The sequence below is a fragment of the Kogia breviceps genome, chromosome 10, assembly GCF_026419965.1.
Source record: "Kogia breviceps isolate mKogBre1 chromosome 10, mKogBre1 haplotype 1, whole genome shotgun sequence".
Lineage (NCBI taxonomy): Eukaryota > Metazoa > Chordata > Mammalia > Artiodactyla > Physeteridae > Kogia > Kogia breviceps.
Window position 1 is genome coordinate 43,349,728 of NC_081319.1, and position 18,562 is coordinate 43,368,289.

At 50.0% G+C, this 18,562-nt stretch overlaps 1 protein-coding gene across 1 annotated transcript in view; it reads right to left on the reverse strand.

Annotated features, from left to right (window-relative positions):
- Nucleotides 1-4,873: 4,873 nt before the first annotated feature.
- Nucleotides 4,874-18,562, reverse strand: part of SCN5A (sodium voltage-gated channel alpha subunit 5) — a 111,343-nt gene continuing 97,654 nt past the window's right edge. The window contains exons 23-28 of the mRNA XM_059075922.2: nt 16,539-16,820; nt 14,360-14,413; nt 13,629-13,770; nt 12,865-12,965; nt 11,389-11,659; nt 4,874-8,339 (exon numbers count right to left, since the gene is read on the reverse strand). Of these exons, the coding sequence (XP_058931905.1) occupies nt 7,099-8,339; nt 11,389-11,659; nt 12,865-12,965; nt 13,629-13,770; nt 14,360-14,413; nt 16,539-16,820 (2,091 nt within the window). The 3' untranslated portion in view covers nt 4,874-7,098. The remainder of the gene's footprint in view (nt 8,340-11,388; nt 11,660-12,864; nt 12,966-13,628; nt 13,771-14,359; nt 14,414-16,538; nt 16,821-18,562) is intronic.

Sequence of the window (18,562 nt, forward strand, 5' to 3'; positions counted from 1 at the left end):
GGGCAGGGAGCAGCCAGGGCCCTGGCCCCAGGGTGAGAGCTGACGTCTGTCCGGGAGCATCTCTCTCCCTGCCAAGGGCTGAGATCCTGGGCTGCATGCCTTACTTCTGACACAGGAGCCGGCATCCGTCCCTCACATAACCTGGACCCCAGCCTCACCCCAGAGTGGCCGGGTGACAGCTGTGGCGGTGTGGTGACCGCAAGGCCCACTCTTGCCCTCCAGATGCACCTGACACCTCCCAGGCCAATATTTTATATTGGGGGTATAGTTGATTTACATTGTTGTGTTAGTTTATTGTCAGTTTCAGGTGTACAGCAAAGTGATTCAGTTATACATATACATATATCCATTCTTTTCTAGATTCTTTTCCCATATAGGTTATTACAGTGTATTGAGTAGAGTTCCTGGTGCTATAACATAGTCCTGTTGATTATCTATTTTATATATACTAGTGTGTATATGTCAACCCCAGCCTCCTAATTTATTACCCCCACTACCTTTCCCCTTTGGCAAACATAAGTTTGTTTTTTTTATGTCTGAGTCTGTTTCTGTTTTGTAAATAAGTTCATTTGTATCAATTTTCAGATTCCACATATAAGTGATATCATATAATATTTGTCTTTCTCTGTCTGACTTACTTCACTTAGTATGATCATCTCTAGGTCCATCCATGTTGCTGCAAAAGGCCTTATTTCATTCTTTTTTATGGCCAAGTAATATTCCATTGTATATATACACCACATCTTCTTTATCCATTCCTCTGTCAATGGACATTTAGGTTGCTTCCATGTGTTAACTATTGTAAAGTGCTGCTGTGAACACTGGGGTGCATCTATCTTTTTGAAATGTGGTTTTCTCTGGATATATGCCCATGAGTGGGATTGCTGGATCATATGGTAATTCTATTTTTAATTTTTTAAGGAACCTTCATACTGTTCTCCATAGTGGCTGTATCAATTTACATTCCCACCAACAGTGTAGGAGGGTTCCCTTTTCTCTACACCCTCTCCAGCATTTATTCTTTTTAGACTTTTTCATGATGGCCATGCTGACCGGTGTGAGGTGATACCTCATTGTAGTTTTGATTTGCATTTCTCTAATAATTACCAATGTTGAGCACCTTTTCATGTGCAATTTGGCTATCTGAATGTCTTCTTTGGAGAAATGTCTATTTAGATTTTCTGCCCGTTTTTTGATTGGCTTTTTGTTTTTTTGATATTGAGCTGAATAAACTGTATATTTTGGAGATTAATCCCTTGTTGGTTGCATCATTAGCAAATATTTTCTCTCATTCTCTGGGTTGTCTTTTTGTTTTATTTATGGTTTCCTTTGCTGTGCAAAAGCTTTTGAGTTTAATTGGGTCCCATTCATTTATTTTTGGTTTTATTTTCATTACTCTTGGAGGTGGATCCAAAAAGATACTGCTGCAAGTTATGTCAATGAGTGTTCTGCCTACGTTTCCTTCTAAGAGTTTTATGGTATCTGGTTTTACATTTAGGTACTTAATCCATTTTGAGTTTATTTTTGTGTATGGTGTTAGAGAATATTCTAATTTTATTCTTTTACATGTAGCTGTCCAGTTTTCCCAGCACTTATTGAAGAGACTGTTTTTTCTCCATTGTATATTCCTGCCTCCTTTGTCATAGATTAATTAACCACAGGTGTGTGGGCTTATTTCTGGGCTTTCTATCCTGTACCATTGATCTATATTTCTATTATTGTGCCAGTAGCATACTGTTTTGATTACTGTAGCTTTGTAGTACAGTTTGAAATCAGGGAGCCTGATCCCTCCAGCTGTTTTTCTTTTTCAAGATTTCTTTGGCAATCTTTTGTGTTTCCATACAAGTTTTAAGATATTTTGTTCTAGATCTGCAAAAAATGCCATTGGTAATTTGCTAGGAATTGCATTGAATCTGTAGATTGCCTTGGGTAGTGTGGTCATTTTGACAATATTTAGTCTTCCAATCCATGGACATGGTATATCTTTCCATCTGTTTGTGTCATCTTTGATTTCTTTCATCAGTGTCTTACAGTTTTTGGAGTATGGGTCTTCTCCTCCTTAGGTAGATTTATTCCTAGGTATTTTATTCTTTTTGATGTGATGGTAAATGGGATTGTTTCCTTAATTTCTCTTTCTGATCTTTCATTTGAAGTGTATAGAAATGCAACAGATTTCTGTGTATTAATTTTGTATCCTGCAACTTTACTGAATTCATTGATGAGCTCTAGTAGTGTTCTGGTAGCATCTTTAGGATTTTCTATGTACAGTATCATGTCATCTGCAAACAGTAAGTTTTACTTCTCCTTTTGCAATTTGAATTCCTTTTATTTCTTTTTCTTCTCTGATTGCCATGTCTAGGACTTCCAAAACTACGTTGAATAAAAGTGGCAAGAGTGGACATACTTGTCTTGTTCCTTATCTTGGAGGAAATGCTTTCAGCTTTTCACTATTGAGTATGATGTTAGCTGTGGGTTTGTCATATATGGCATTTATTATGTTGAGGTAAGTTCCCTCTAGGCCTACTTTCTGGAGAGTTTTTATCATAAATCGGAGTTTAAATTTGTCAAAAGCATTTTCTGTATCTATTGAGATGATCATATGGTTTTTGTTCTTCAATTTGTTGATGTAGTGTATCACACTGATTGATTTGTGGATACTGAAAAATCCTCACATTCCTGGGATAAATCCCACTTGATCATAGTGTATGATCCTTTTAATGTATTGTTGGATTGGTTTGCTAGTGTTTTGTTAAGGATTATTGCCAGCAGCTGTGGGCTCAGGAAGACTTTAAGCAGCCTGTCTGCTGATGGGTGGGGCTTAGTGATTTGGTCTCAGCACTGGAGCCTGCAGGCTGTTGGGTGGGGCCAGGTCTTGGTGACAAAATGGCAGCCTCTGGGAGAGCTCACACCAATGAATACTCCCAATACCTCCTCCACCAGTGTCCTTGTCCCCAGAGTGAGCCACAGCTACTCCCGCCTCCCCAGGAGACCCTCCAAGTCCGTCAGGTACGTCTGGCCCAGGCTTCTGTGAAGTCACTGCTCTTTTCCTTGGGTCCCAGTGTGCATGAGACCTTGTGTACATTCTCCAAAAGTGGAGTGTCTGTTTCCCCTGGTTCTGTGGAGTTCCTGCAATCAAGCCCTGTTGGCCTTCTAAGCCAAATGCTCTGGGGGCCTGAAATGGGGCTTAGAACTCTCGCTCCTGTGGGAGAACCACTGCGGTATAATTATTTTCCAGTTTGTGGGCCACCCACCCTGCAGGTATGGGATTTCATTGTATTGTGAACGAGCCTCTTCTACCATCTCATTGTGGCTTCTTCTTTGTCTTTGGATGTTATCAAAAGAGTATCTTTTTGATAGGTTCCAGTCTTTTTTGTTAATGGTTGTTCAGCAGCTAATTGTGATTTTGGTGCTTTTGGGCGAGGTGGTGAGCTGAAGTCCTTCTACTCCATTGTCTTGTCTTATACCCCTCTCCTCATGTTGCTTTCACTCTTTTTGCTGGAATTTCTAATACAAAATATATTTTCTTTCACCACCCAGTGTACATACAGGCACTTACCCAAGTTTTCTATGTATATCTGAAACAATAGCTTCACAGAAACACACTTATCCTGAGCACATAGCATCCACTGCTATTTTAAATTCTGATATCATTTTTAAAAAAGCTGGTCGTGGCCCACTATGCTGGGACATGCCCTGCCCTTTGAAATGAATGCCCTGGTCTGGTTGGGGAGACAATTAAACAAGTGTCACAGGAGGTTAAAGTGGACTGTCTCTGCCCCTGTTTTGACCAAGGGACCAATACCAAGGGTTTCAGAATGCCAAACCATGTGTCTCTTGTATGCAGATGGCTTACAAGGGAAATGGAGCCAGACATGGGAACCTCATAGTCACATCAAGGATAGGAAAAGGGGTCCAAGGGAACCTGTTGTGAGTGGGTTTCTTGCAGAGAACTGTCATGAGTTGTTTCCAGGACCCTGTGGCCTTCTTCTGGGGGATGGCCTGTGTGTGGCCACCTTCTAACCCAGGCCTGCTGAGGGGGGCTTCCTGGGCCTTCTTGGAGAGCTTTGACATGGAGGACTGGGCCTCACTGGGCCTGAGAAAGCTCAAGTGGACCAGCTCTGGGACCTGGAGGGAGGGTTGCTCTGGTGGTGGCCTTGGAGCACACTGCTGCCAGGGCCTGGCTGCAGGCCAGTGTGTGTGGGGCAAGTGTGCTTAGTGCTTCCTGAGGACCAGAGGCAGCAGGCAGAGAGGGCCTGTGTGAGCCTCCACAGCAGGGCTACCAGGAGGGTCCAGGGGCTTGGCAGGAAGAGGCTGGGAGTAGACCTACAGGTGCCCACAGGCAAAGGAGGGGTCACAGGGCACCCAGGAGAGTGTACTCCTAGGGCTGAGAAGACTATAGGGAGAAGGCCTAGTAGGGAGTCTCCAGAAAGCCAGAAGATGCCCTTATGAGAGTCCCCTCTAGACGTCCAGCCACCCCATCTCCGACTGTCATAGGACTAGACACTCTCAGGATGAGGCTAAGATGGTATTTACAACAGAGTGGCTGAAGGCTGCTGTTTCACCCAAGACTGAGTGGAAAAGCCCCAGCATTGGCCTGGTTTTTACCCGGGGCCAGGGAAGATTGTCTCCACTGAATAAAACTGAAAGGGACAGGAAGAGGCAAAAATAAAGGCTGGATTTGATGACACTGGGGGTCACCTTTGTTTACATACCGGCTTTGCGGGTATCTGCAAAAAACCACCAAAGTATGTGTGTGTGTATATATATATAAAACTGAATCACTTTGCTGTATACCAGAAACTAACACAATATTGTAAATTTGTAAATCAACTATGCTTCAATTAAAAAAAAAAAGAACAGAGTCCAGGCCAGGTCATGTAAGCCATTTATTGGTTTGTTTTAAAAATATGTATCTTATTTACGCACGAAGTTTGGTGAGAAGTGCTTGGGTAGTTCAGACAACGGCTGGCACTTGGTGCAGCCAGCGGCGTCTGTCAGCGGCCGGCCCCAGGCACCTGCCTCAGGCTCCCAGGCTGTCCCCACACACAAAACCCCAGTTGCCTTCCGGTCAGCTGGGCCTGCAGGCCGGCCAGCCTCCCAGACTCATCCCAGTCCATGCAGCAGGCTCTGGGTGCCAGGTGCCAGGGAGGGCACACACCTCTCCAAGCCTTAAGAGCACAGCACAGAGAGCTACAAAAATAAGATTTCCACTCAGAGAAGTGTCGCTGGGACAGTTAAAAACCACATCCCACACTGGACTCAAAGGGAACATGGGAGAAGAGAAATCACTGGGGTGGAAGGGGGTGGAGGCTGGGGCTGCCACCAAGGGAACTCAGGTGACAAGAAGAAACATAATACTTGTCTCGCCGGCAGTGTCCCCTTAGCTCCCCATGGTCAGCTCCCTGACGGCTCGGCGAGGTAGGTTAGGACAGCCAGCTTCTGGCTTCCCGGGCTGCCCTGAGAGGTGGCCGCCGCCGGGTGGAGGGCGGCTTTGCTGGAGAGCGGATTTGGGCAGCCGAGCCCCTGCCTGCACAGGCTCCACCAGCCACCACTGTCACTCTCAGGGTGACAGTTCTCTACATTAAAAGATTTGCATATGCTAAGTAGGATTGTCAGCAGCTGAAGAGGCCCTGGGGGTGGTAATTGGACTAGAAAAAGTATTTTTCCCTGAAAAGGCTGCTCACAAGACCTATGGGTAGCCTGGCCGCTGCCCCAGGAGGTCCTGCATGCAGGTGCCGGGTGCCGCCAGAACCCTGGGCTGAGTGGGAAGGGCTGGTCCAGGGTCACACTACTCCCTTTCCCAGGGGGCCTGGGGTCCATTCTCCTCCCAGGGCACAGGGACTGGGCCTGAGTCTCCTGAGGCCCCTTCTCTGCACAGGGCCCAAACAGCCCTCCCCACTCCCATGCCACTGCATCTGGAGAGGAGCTGGAGGCCACACGGGCATCCCCTCACCCCTGGGCAGAAGCAGAAAGGTCTGGAGAGAGAGCCTGGGTGATGACAACAGACTCCCTTCTCCACATGGGCCGGGGCCCCTGCTCTGGGGGCTGTTGAGTTTCTCAGCCCTAACCCCACGGGCTCAGCCTTCTCCTCCTCGCCTGTGGGGCAGGGCCGGCCAGGCTGGGCAGCAAGGACAAGCTGGGTGGCAGGAAGTGAGTGGGGCTCCCCACCTCAGGCCCTTCGTTTAACATTAATACTCTAACAGAGGCCATGCTCTTCAGGGAAGAAAGGCAACGTCAGTGCCGAGGACCAGCCCTGGGACCCGGGCCACTCTCTTCTGGAAGTTTGTTGTATCTGTACAACTGACCCCAGGGTGGCCTGCATAAAAATACAAGGGGAAAATGGAACCTTGGGGACCATGGAAGGCCAGGATGAGCCCCGGCTGACAAGAATCCCACCCATGGGGGCCGGGAGGAAAGGCCTGTCTCCCTTAGGCTAGGGCAGAAGAGGCTGCCTGGTGCTCACCTCGGGGAACCCAGGCCACACGTGGCCTGTGTCTGGCCTCTCTGTGTATGAGAGTGTGCACACGCATGAAGGGGAAGGGGTTCAGCCCTCTTGGCACCTTATCCCAAGCCCTGGGCAGTGAAGGCCTGGGGGACCCACAATGGATTTCACTTTTGCTTTGACAACAGAGTCCCAGCAGCTCCATAGACACTCTTGTTCAGAGTTAAGAAGAGGCAGCGGGAATTGCTGCCGATCCATCCATGAAAAAAAGTTAGTTCTTTGCTCAAGTAAAAAAATATCAAATATAATAAATTTATGAAAGCCCGTTCACAACACATACAGTCTCAGTTTTGTATTTTGTCTCAGTAGCTGGGATGGAGTTGCTTGTCAGAGCCCGGGGTGTTGCCCGACCAGACCCTTCCGCCAGGACCTGTACACTTGGGGCCTCTAGGGACAGGCCACCCCGAACGGCTGGCTTAGCCAAATGCTTCCAGCCCGTCAGCATGGTGTACAGGACTCTGCCTTGTCGTTCCATGGGGCCAAGGCTCATCTCTCACTCCCGAAGCCCAAAGCAAGGACAGATGGCCCAACGGCTGCTGGTCTGGGGCTGCATTCGGGTTTGCCATGATGTTGTGTGCTGGCCCACCGGGGCACGCTCACACGACAGATTCACGGTCCCTGTCTGGGGACGGGGGGATGTCTGCGACATCCTCACTGGGGCTGTAGTCAGATGCCCGCGCCTGGGGGTTATCGCTGGTGGCCCTGGTGACACTGTCGTAGGAGGGTGGAAAGGACGTCGAGGAGATGGAGGAGCTGGAGGGCGGGACAAGGCGCTGGGAGAAGTTCTCGTTCATCATGTAGGCGATGAGGCCCTCCTGCTCGGGGGCATCCTCTTCAGAGAGGCCGCTGCCGGCCACCTGCTGGCGGAAGAGGAAGGAGGCGTGCTTCATGGAGCGCTGCAGCAGGTGCCTGCGGAAGGCCCGCTGGATGATCGAGGCCGACACCTCCTCGTGCTTTCGCCGGAGTGTGGTGGTGATGGGCTCGTACGAGATCTTGGACGGGTTGGCCGCCATGAACTTCTCTTCCATTTGGATCTTCAGGGCATCCATCTCCCCAGACTCGCCCAGGACCCTCTTGGTGAAGGCAAAGAGGATGTCCATGCAGTGGATACGGTCCCCGCTCACCATGGGCAGGTCCATATTGATGAGGCTTATCTGGTTGGGCTTGGCGATTCGGAGTGGCTCAGACAGGGCGTCAGCAAAGTCGGACAGGGCCGAATACTCAATGAACTGGGTGGCCTCTGGGTCAAACTTCTCCCAGATCTCATAGAACATGTCGAAGTCGTCCTCGCTCAGGGGCTCCGTGCTCTCCTCCGTGGCCACACTGAAGTTCTCCAGGATGATGGCGATGTACATGTTGACCACGATGAGGAAGGAGATGATGATGTAGGTGGTGAAGAAGAGGATGCCCACGGCGGGGCTCCCACAGTTCCCCCGGGAGCCGTTGCTGTTGGGCAGGTTGGGGTCGCAGTAGGGAGGCCCCGTGTTGAGGATGGGGCTGAGGAGCCCGTCCCAGCCTGCTGACGTGGTGATCTGGAAGAGGCACAGCATGCTGTTGGCGAAGGTCTGGAAGTTGAACATGTCATCAATGCCAGCCTCCCACTTGACGTAGGCGAAGTTGGCCATGCCAAAGATGGAGTAGATGAACATGACCAGGAAGAGCAGCAGCCCAATGTTGAAGAGGGCGGGCAGGGACATCATGAGTGCAAAGAGCAGTGTGCGGATGCCCTTGGCCCCACGGATCAGCCTGAGGATGCGGCCGATCCGGGCCAGGCGGATGACTCGGAAGAGCGTTGGAGAGAAGAAGTACTTCTGGATGATGTCTGAGAGCACGGTGCCTGTGGGAAACAATGCAGACTGTGGCCACTGGTGGCATTGCTGTCCTCCCTCCAGCCCAGCATCGCTGGGAGGGGTCTCTGTACAGCAAGGAGCCAGGGAGCGGAGGCCTGGGTCACCTGGGGCTTGCAAGGATCCTGCCTCCACCCACCTCTTTGAGTCTCCATTGCTGCATCTATGGTCCAGAAAAGGAGGACCTACAGTACCTGCATCTTTCGCAAAGTGCCTTCTTAGCCCTCCATTCCTTAGTCTCCTGAGAACACCTACAGAGCCGTACCAGGCCCATCTTCCAGATCTTGGGTTCTGAGGCCTCAGGGGACTTTCTCAGCATCTTGGTGGCCCACCTTGGACCAGAACTCGGGAACTTTTAGCTCCTTGCTACTCAAAGTGTGGTCCAAGGACCAGAAGCCTGATCTTCCGGGCACTTATCAGAAATGCAGAATCTCAGCTCCGCCCTAGACCCACTGTGTTTTAACAAGCCCAGGTGGTCTGTGTGCATGCTGAAATACAAGAGGCACTGGCCAGGCAGTCGGCCCACTCCCCACGCCTCGCCTGTCGCATCTCAGCCTCTCTGAGGTGCTTCCTATGACCCTCCTAACTCTGCTAGCTGCCAGGCTTGCCCACTCGTCTCTACTGACTACTCTGGATTTGGAGTTTCAAGGAGCAGGAATGTAAGTTATAGGAGAAAGAGTGGAATACACTTGCCTCATATTGGCCCAAGTGACCTTTCCAGACTCCTCATATGATAATAATGTCACCGGCTGACATGTGTTCAGTGTTCACTGTCAATAGGGCACTAGGCTGAGCAATTAATACCCATCCATTTAGCCCTTCCAACAGAAGAAAGGGCTTACCCTAGGAGGTAAGCTGATACCATCATCCTCATTTTCCGGAAGAGGAAACTTATCCAAGTTACCACCTAGTCAGTGAGAAGCTGCAATTTGACTCAGACACTCTGGCTCCAAGTCGACCTGTTAACTGTGCCTCTCTGGTACACAAGCTCTGGGATCAGTAGGTGTTTCTGAGTACACACTGCACCTCCTGGAATCTCTGAGACTATGCTTCAAGGGCTCTGTTCCTGCTCCTGACACCCACATTCTCTAAAGCTTCTCTCCAGTCCCACCAGGCACAATCTCACCCTCACCCCTGCCTGGGACCTCTTGGAGCATTTCCTGACCTAACTTCCAGCTTCTAACCATCTGCACATCACTGCAGCCATAGCAGCCCCTGCTTTTGCTTCTGAGTCACTGAAGGCAGGGTCTGAACATGGCAGAAAGATGAAAGCCAGTCACCCCAAGGCAGAAGTCTGTGGAGGCAGGGTCAAGACTGGGCCCTGAGCACAAGTGACAAAAGAAAAAAAATACTGATAAAATGGACTTAAAAATAAAAGTTTTGTGCTTCAAGAGATAACAACCAAGAAAGTGAAAAGACACCCTACAGAATGGGAGAAAATATTTGCAAATCATATATCTGATAAGAGACTGGCCTCCAGAATATATAAAGAATTCTTACAATTCAATAAAAACATAAATAAGTCAATTTAAAAATTGAGCAAAGGATTTGAAGACACTCCTCCAAGACATTTCTCTTATTATATACCAAGATATACCAAGGAAACTGACCAATAAATACATAAAAAGATGTTCATCATCATTAGTCATCAAGGAAATGCAAACCAAAACCGCAATAAGATATCACTTCATACCCACTAGCGTGGCTATAATTTAAAAATATAGAAAATAACGTGTTGGTAAGGATGTGGAATAATTAGAACCCTCATACATTGAGGATGGGAATGTAAAATGGTGCAGCCACTTTGGAAAACAGTTTGGCAGTCCTTCAAAATTTTAGATTACTGGTTGCCAAGGGGCTGAGGAGAGGGAAAATGGGGACTGATCACTAAATGGGTACAGAGTCTCTTTTGGGGATGAGGTAAATATTCTAAAATTAGAGTGTGATGGTGGTTGCACAGCTATGTGAATATACTAAAAAGTACTAAAGTATACACTTGAAAGGGTAGATTTTATGTTATATAAATTATATCTCAATAAAACTGTTGTTAAAAAAAGAACTTGGGCTCTGAAGTTAAACAGATATGGGCATGTGCTATGGTCTGAATGTTTCTGTCTCCCCCTAAATTCATATGTTGAAATCCCAACTCTCAAAGATGAGGGTATTAGAAGGTGGAACCTTGGGAGGTGCTTAAGTCATGAGGGTGGAGCCCACATAAATGGGATTAGTGCCCTTATAAAAGAGGCTCATGGAGCTTCCTAGCTCCTTCCACTTTGTGAGGACATGGCAAGAAGGTGCAGGTTATGAACCAGGAAAAGGACCCTCACCAGAAAACATGATTATGCTGGTGCCTTAATCTTGGACTTCCAGCATCCAGAACTGTGAGAAGTAAATTTCTGTTGTTTATAAGTTACCCAGTCTGGTATTTTGTTATAGCAGCCTGAGTAGACTGTGTATGAATCCTGTCTCTGCTTCTCCCTTGTATGATTTCCCTGCCTCAGTGCTGACTTTATAAGGTAAACTTCACGAGGCAGGTGATATCTGGAAGGAGCCTGGCACATGCCTGGGTGGCTAGACTCCAGAATTTTCCATCTCCAGGGATAACTTCTACTTTAGAGGGCCACCTGCCTCCCGACTCTGGAACCTCTTCCTCCTTCAGCCTAAGGGGCAGGCTTCCCTTGGGAAGGCAGGAAAGCCCCCACAGGTCCTATTCCCTTTCCCAGACTCATCCTTGAAGCTCTCCAATGAGAGAGCTGTGTTCCAGGGTTCCAGGGAGGATGGGGCCAGGAGGGGGTGCTGGGTCCTCTACCAGGTTGGCCCCTTGGCCTGATTGGACCCTCCCAGATGTGTGTGTGAGTGTGAGTGTGTGTGTATGTGTGTGTGTGTGTGCGTATGAGATGCGGGGAGAGGCAAGGTATGTAGAGAGAAAAGAATGCAGGAGCCTGGTGTATTTGTTATTAAGTACAGATCCAGGGCTGGAGGAGCGGGAAAGGCCTGGCCTGGGAAGGGCTTTTCTGCCCAGCCGACTTGCATACCCACCCACGATGGAGAGGATGACAACCACGAAGTCAAAGATGTTCCAGCTGTTGGTGAAGTAATAGTAGCGCAGGGCAGCCATCTTGATGATACATTCGCCTGTGAAGATGGCTACAAAGAGCACGTTGATCTTGGCCAAGATGTTGACCTTCTCAGGGCTCTGGTCATCTGTCTCCACCATCATGGTCACCATGTTCAAGCAGATGAGAAACATGATGGTGACATCGAAGGCCTGCTTGGTCACAATGTCGAATATGAAGCCCTGGTACTTGTTCTGAAAGGAGGGGCAAAGGATGGGCTCAGCAGGGGCCTCAGACAGGCTACGACGCCCCCATTGCTGCCTCTCATCTCAGAACACCTACCCTCCTACTTCATCCTCTGGGTGGGGGGGCAACGCCCCCAGACAGTCACGGGAAGAGGAAGAAGTCAGGATGCTGGCCAGCCTGGCTCTCCTGCTGAAAGCTCCCTTGGCTTCCAGGCCCAGGCCTAGGCTCTCTCTTCCCTGAGACCATCTCTGATGGCCCTTCAGAAAGGGAGCTCTCTTACCCTGAGTTTCCTCAGCACATCGTTCATCATGCTTCCCTTTTTGTTCCCACTGTCTGAAGGCTCAAGGTCAGATTTAAAGTTCAGTCCTAGTAATTGTCTCAGTCCTCAGGTTAACAAATTTTCTCCACTCTTTTTATGGAATTTATTTTATTTATTCTACTTGGGACTTCCCTGGTGGTCCAGTGGATTCTACTGACAGTACTTATATGTGTCTTTAATTGTAAGATTATTTTGGGGATGAGAGACGATTATAAAAAAGTGAAAACACATGCACACACACACACACACACACACACACACACACACACACACACACAAAACTAACCTAGAACCAAGCATGGAGAACAGGATAGTATCAGATGAAATGGATGAATTAGTTGCAAATACTGGGGCTGCCACTTACAAGCTAGTGATTTAGGTACCATTCACCTAATTAACCTCAGTACTGCCCCCATCCTGCTCCAATACACACACACACACACACACACACACACACACACACACACACACACACTTTTTTGGGCCAAGGGAGTCAGCCTAGCAGAGAACCCAGCACCCCTCTGGGCCCCACCTACCAGGGAACTCTACTGCTCAGGGAGTTGCAAGGATGAGCACGGGGGTGAGGGCAGGCTGCCCTGCCCTCCCTGGGGAAAGCCTGCAGCCCTGCAGGGGAGGAGGGGGCTCACTGAGAGGTTCCTGTGGGAGGGGAGTGTCCCCTGGGCCATAACTGTCTCATGCTTTCCCCTCTATCTCCATGAGACTGAGGGCCCTGTGCGTGGTTACAGGTCCCTCCTTTAATGGACAGGCTGAGGGCCCTAGGCTGGACCAAAAGACTGTGAAGAGGCCCTGATAGCTGGTCCTGTGGCATGGGGCCTTCCCAGGGTCCCCTTGGCTGATCCTCGCCACTCCCACCACATCGAGAGCCTGACTCACCAGGGGCCGTGGGATGGGCTTCTGGGGCTTCTTGGAGCCCAGCTTTTTCATGGCGTTGTAGTACTTCTTCTGCTCCTCTGTCATGAAGATGTCCTGGCCCCCTAAGTGCAGAGAGACAGGCACCAGCTTCATTTTGGAGTTCTCAGAGGCCCCAGCATGGAGGGCACAGGGATCTTGCCTCCTTGATGAGGGCGCCAGGGTTGCGCTCCTCCGCACTTCTTCTCCCGAGGGAGAAAAGTGTGCCTCTATCCTGCACCAGAGATTCCCCCCACCCCCAGACCTGCTTCTCCTGGGTCCCTGTCCCCATTCTCCTTGAGCTGTGTCTGACTTTGTGACTTGCAAATCCAGTCCCTACTCCCGTCCTCTCCCCTGCCCAGCTCAGCCACCTTGGAAGTTCTCTCTGCCCACTTGGTTTGCCTGCCACCCAATCGTGGCCCCTCTGATGGAGCTCCTGGAAGCCCCTGGCCTCTGTGCAGCACCGCCCCCGCCATGGTCCCTGATCACGGACCAGGTAGACACAACCCTCACCCCAGGTTCTCTTAGGAGCCTCATATCTCAGACTACGGCAGGCGTGGGGCCCCTTGTTACAGGCTTACAGCCCTAAGCGGGTCACATCATGGACACACCCCTCTCCCACCCTATCCCAACAGGAGCAAGAAGAGGGCCATCCCCAACAGGAAGGAAAAATGGGGCCAGGAGCCGGAAAGGCTCCCAAGTCCCTGGCATCCAGCTTTGCCCTGTAGCCTGGGGAACCTGCGCTCTACGTATCTTTTTCTTCTGTTGGTTGAAGTTGTCAATGATGACACCGATGAAAAGGTTCAGGGTGAAGAAAGACCCGAAGATGATGAAAATAACAAAGTAGATGTACATGTAGAGGTTGTATTCCCACTGGGGCTGCTCTTCATACTAGAGGGGAGAAACCAGACGGGAGGTCAGACAGGCGGGAATGGGGGTGGGCTGGCTGGGTGTGTCAGAGGAAGGTCACCACACAGGGTGTATGTCTGAGTGTGTGTGATGGGTGGGTGGGGATGGAATTGAGAAGAGTGGGTGGTGGCAGGTGAGGAGGGCAGGCATGCTGGGCTCAGGGCTGGCACAGCGTCCCTGCATGGCTCCTTCCCCTGGGCCACTGGGAGGTTTGAGTATATGGGGGCATCTCTCAGCCTGCAACTGTCAGTGTGATGGGGCTGGAGCAAAAGGACAAAGGAGAAACTTGATTGATGTCTCTGTTGGTTCCACCCCATCCTCCTGGGGTAAGACTTCGATTCAACTAAATTACAGTGAATTTAATTTGAAAGATATTTGTAAATTTGGGGACTCCTTGGGAGACCACACAACCTTGCCCCAGGGCCAGACCTAGGCATTCCAGAGAGGCTCAACTCTGGGTTGACACAACAGACCTGGCTCTTATGGGATGTAGACCCTGATTCCCTGGTGGCCAAGTGGCTGGGAACCTTGGGTGCCTGACTCAGGCAGAGAGGCCAGTGTGACAACCTACCCCCCTGGAGTCCACAGCTGCATACATGATGTCCATCCAGCCTTTAAATGTCGCCTGGAAGGAGAAAACAAGAGTAAGGAAATCATTTAATTCTGCATCTATGGAGCTATGTAGGGCTCCTGTCTGGACAGATGAGGCCAGGAAATAACCTCCTACAAGAAGCAAGCAGTCCATCCCACCCTTCCAGCAGTATCCAAATGGCTGGGTGGTCAGGGAAAGGCCTTCTTGTTCAGGGCTGAGGAGGAGGGGAAGCCAGCCAAGCAGACACCCCAAGAAGGTCATACAGTGGGGGAATAAACTTCTTGATGTTGGCCAGGAGACTGCCCTTCAGATCCACGTTCATTTCAGATTCTAAAATGACACAGAAGCGCACAGCAGGTATCAGGGAGAGAGAGGTGGCTCTTGGGCTCTCAGTTCTTACTTAAGGTGGACTCCAGTGCTGACCAGGTCCCCTTTATCATGAGCCTTATGGCTTCTGCTTCATAGCTTTTCAAAGGAAGTCCATGAAGAATCCCAACCTTCCCTCATACTTAAGGGGGTCCTTTTGCTAGGGGTGTGTTGGCAAATGGCTAACAAATGGCTTTCCAGAAGAAAAAGAAAAGCCCTGATTGTTGTGTCTGCCAACTTCTCTGTGCAAATACTCCCATCATTGCCATCCTTAAGTTGCCAACATGTCATTACTGACCACAGAGTCAGGAAGAGATGCACAGGAACACAGCGTTGTAATATTTCCACTGTATGGATATAATAGGTGTGAATAACCTCAAGAGCATAGATGATAATAAGTGGTAATGGTGAGTTCTGATTTTGTTTCAATATCATTGAGTTAATTACAAGTTTATAAAATCTAATTTTTAATAATGGCTTGCAAAATATTGGAAAATGTAGCAATTGGCTCTTGTGAGTCCATACATGCCACCGCTGGCATGGCACACAAGGCAGGAAAGAGGATGCCCAATAGGACGAGGTCCTGGCACTGGCTACACGGACTGCCCAAGTCTGGGATGCTATGGTGATTCAGAAAGAGCCTGAGGGACATGCTTGGTGGTGAGACCAATCGCCTAGCGGATCTCACTTGCGGCAAAATCCGATCGTGTCCTGAGCCTACTTTCAGGGTATAAGCTGGTCTGCACAGACTTTCCATGTCTGGGAGTTTTTATGAGTCAGGCAGGGCAGAGGGAAACCAAGGCGGCTGCAGAGAAGGCAACTGCTTCAGCTCCCTGTGCCACGGGGCCCTCACCTGTACAGAGAGGCCTGGAGATGCTGTGGGACCTGCTGGGGACCACCCAAGGTTACGAGATGCCTGTGACCAAATTCTTCCCAGTCACTGTGTGGTTCTGTCTGCAACAGAAAGGGGGCTTTCCTTCCAAGTTCTGACATTCGGAAGGGACAGTCAGAGGGATGGAAGGCGCTCTGAGTTTGGCTCTAATCATGTTCCCCACGATGTATTTCAGGGGAGTTGTTGGAGAAAGCTATCCCTGTGATTTAAGAGGTGGGTGCAGGTGTGAGGGGATGTGCCAAGCTTCCCTCTGTTCTGGGGACTAGAGACAGGTGTCTGGGATTTTGGTTGGGACAGCAAGAGGAACAAGCTGCAGCTTTACATGTTATGGTTCAGATTGATTTTTGTTGTCAAGGTTATTTGTATGCTGTGGATTATAAGCACTGAAGCCACTGTCCTCACAAATCAATGGAAACTTTGGAAAGACTGGGGAAGGCCATGCATGTTTAAACATCACCCATCTTGTACATTAGAGATGAAAGGAAATATATTCTTTTAACAACGCAGGAGGTATCACTACCTTTTATAACAGAGGGGTGGCCAGAGTCACAATTTTGCTAATAGTTCAGTCCCTGGGTGTCTATGGTCGTTCACTTGCAATCTGTGCCATCATACTGCCAAACTGACTGCTGTCTGGGGAGCTGGTTCTGTCATAGTGCTGAAGCCCCATGCCATACTTGGAGAATGTAGCATCTTCCTTAGAATGGAAAATCTGGGGCCTTCTCAAGCAGCCAAGAATTCCCTGGAGAATCCTAAGCCTCCTTTGGGCAACATGATCCTATTGTGAGGATCCAGAGTGGCCCCGCTGTCCCTCTCCTGCCCACAGCACAGGGGAAGGTGCCTGTTGCTGGTCAGCCAGTAGGAGGAAGGAAGGCCCTACCCCCGCCCCACAGGACTTACCACCTGCAGAAGGGCCAGGTACCCAGCCCCCACGTTGTCAAAGTTGACTTTCACCTTGGTCCAGTACAATTCACCAGTCACATTGAAAGACACACAGTCACTCTTGTTGTTCACGATAGTGTAGTTCAAGGGCAGGTCTCCCTCAGTCTGGTTGATGCATCTCCCAAACTTCCCCGCAAAGAGGTTCACGCCCATGATACTGAAGATGAGCCAGAAGATGAGGCAGACGAGGAGAACGTTCATGATGGAAGGGATGGCACCCACCAGGGCATTGACCACAACCTCAAGTGGGCAGAGAAGAGGCTCAGTTCCTGGGGTTGCTCAGAACACACACCCTTTTCAAGACTCCCAACCTACGGAACCTCCTGAGTATAGGTCCCTAGGGGGGTGGGGAACAGTTCCTGTCCCCAATGAAGGGGAACCCATGGCTGGAAGCTCTGGCGGGCAGTGAGGGGAGTGTGAGAGAACACACACACCTTTTGTTTTGCACCCTAAAGTCTGACACAGCTCAGAACATCTGCCTTTACCTTCTTGGCTCTGCCTGGAATCCATGACCTTCAAACTTAATTTTCAGCAGGGTCCTGCTGGATGAGTATGCCACAGGTCTGATGAGAAAGGGCCTCTGGAGATATACCCTCTGAGCTAAGCTTCTGGTTTCCTTTGGGGTTGCTGCTACCGGGATGGATGGGTGTTCTCCTGTAAAGTGTGCCCAGGGGACCTCCGGGTGGTGCATCTGGAGGGTGCTTTGACAGCCCTCTCATGCTGCGGTGGGAGCAGGGCTGGCAGGGCGGGTGGTGTGTGTGCTCCCTGTGTCTCTGCCCTCCACAGGGAGAGGCTCTCTGACCCCATGGGGCCATGGCCGCATGCTCTTCATTTAAACTCACAGCACCCAGGAGAAGTATCCTTGGCAAAAATAACTGGGGACTCCACTCCAGTGAGGGACCTAGTTCTCAGCTGTCTGTGAGCCAGGAACATGTTTGCCACACAGACTAGGAGCGGAGCTGGTGTGGGGCTGGGCGGTGGATATGGTAATGCTGACACACGCAAAGGAGGGGGTTGGTGTGTGGCCCCCCAGCAGGCATGATGAACCTGGGAACAGGGTGGGAAACCAACTCTCCCATTTGCCCTTCTCTGGCTCTGTGGCCAGCAGCCACAGCAGAGGCATTCCTGGCCTCTGTGTCTCCCCCATGTGCCCTTGTCCCAGAACAAAATATCCTTGCTCCCAAAGAGACATTTAACTTAGGTCAGATTATTCACTTGTGAATGGCTTCCCACCAGAAATAAGCAGTTTGTTTCTCCATGGATGGTGGGTGTGAGCAAAGTTCAAAACCATCAACCAAATTGGGGCTGTGTAATGGTGCCTGCTGGGTCAGTGAGAGACACACAGACGGGTCTGCTAAAGTCACAACAGAACTGTGCATTTTGTAAAAACAAGAAACAAACCCTCCCCCCCCACACACAAAAAGATGGGTTTGTTTTCTTGCTATATAAAATGGATAATGTTTTTTCTTAGTGGGCTTTTCAATTTGCCTTATATGTGCACATTCTTTGGTAAAATTTGGTGACTTGAAAAAAAAGCAGAGGGCTCTGCACTTAGAAAATAGTTCCAAAGAGTTTACTAAGCAAATACAAACTGCTCTCTGATGGTGAGAATACAGCTGGCTCCTTCCTTGCTTCCTTCATCCTCCCTAGCACTGCCCTACTGCCTATCACAGACAGAGGGAAGGCAGCCTGTGATGGCCAGGAGGCAGGGGACAGGGACGGACACATGGAGCCGGGGCACACACAGACACGAGGCCCCGCTGGAGAGCAGAAGCCGAAGGGGCCCTGGGCCAGTGGGGCTGGCTGCAGCTGAGACACCTGTGCCCCAGGCCTCACTTCCTCTCCATTATCCAGGGCTCTCTGGCCATCGTGGAGCCCACAGGGCTGGGGGTGGCAGGCCTGGGGGGGGAGGTTCTCACAGCTCTCTATCTCCGAGTGCCACCAAGCCCAGCCATGCTTCCTGGTGATCCTGCACATGCTCC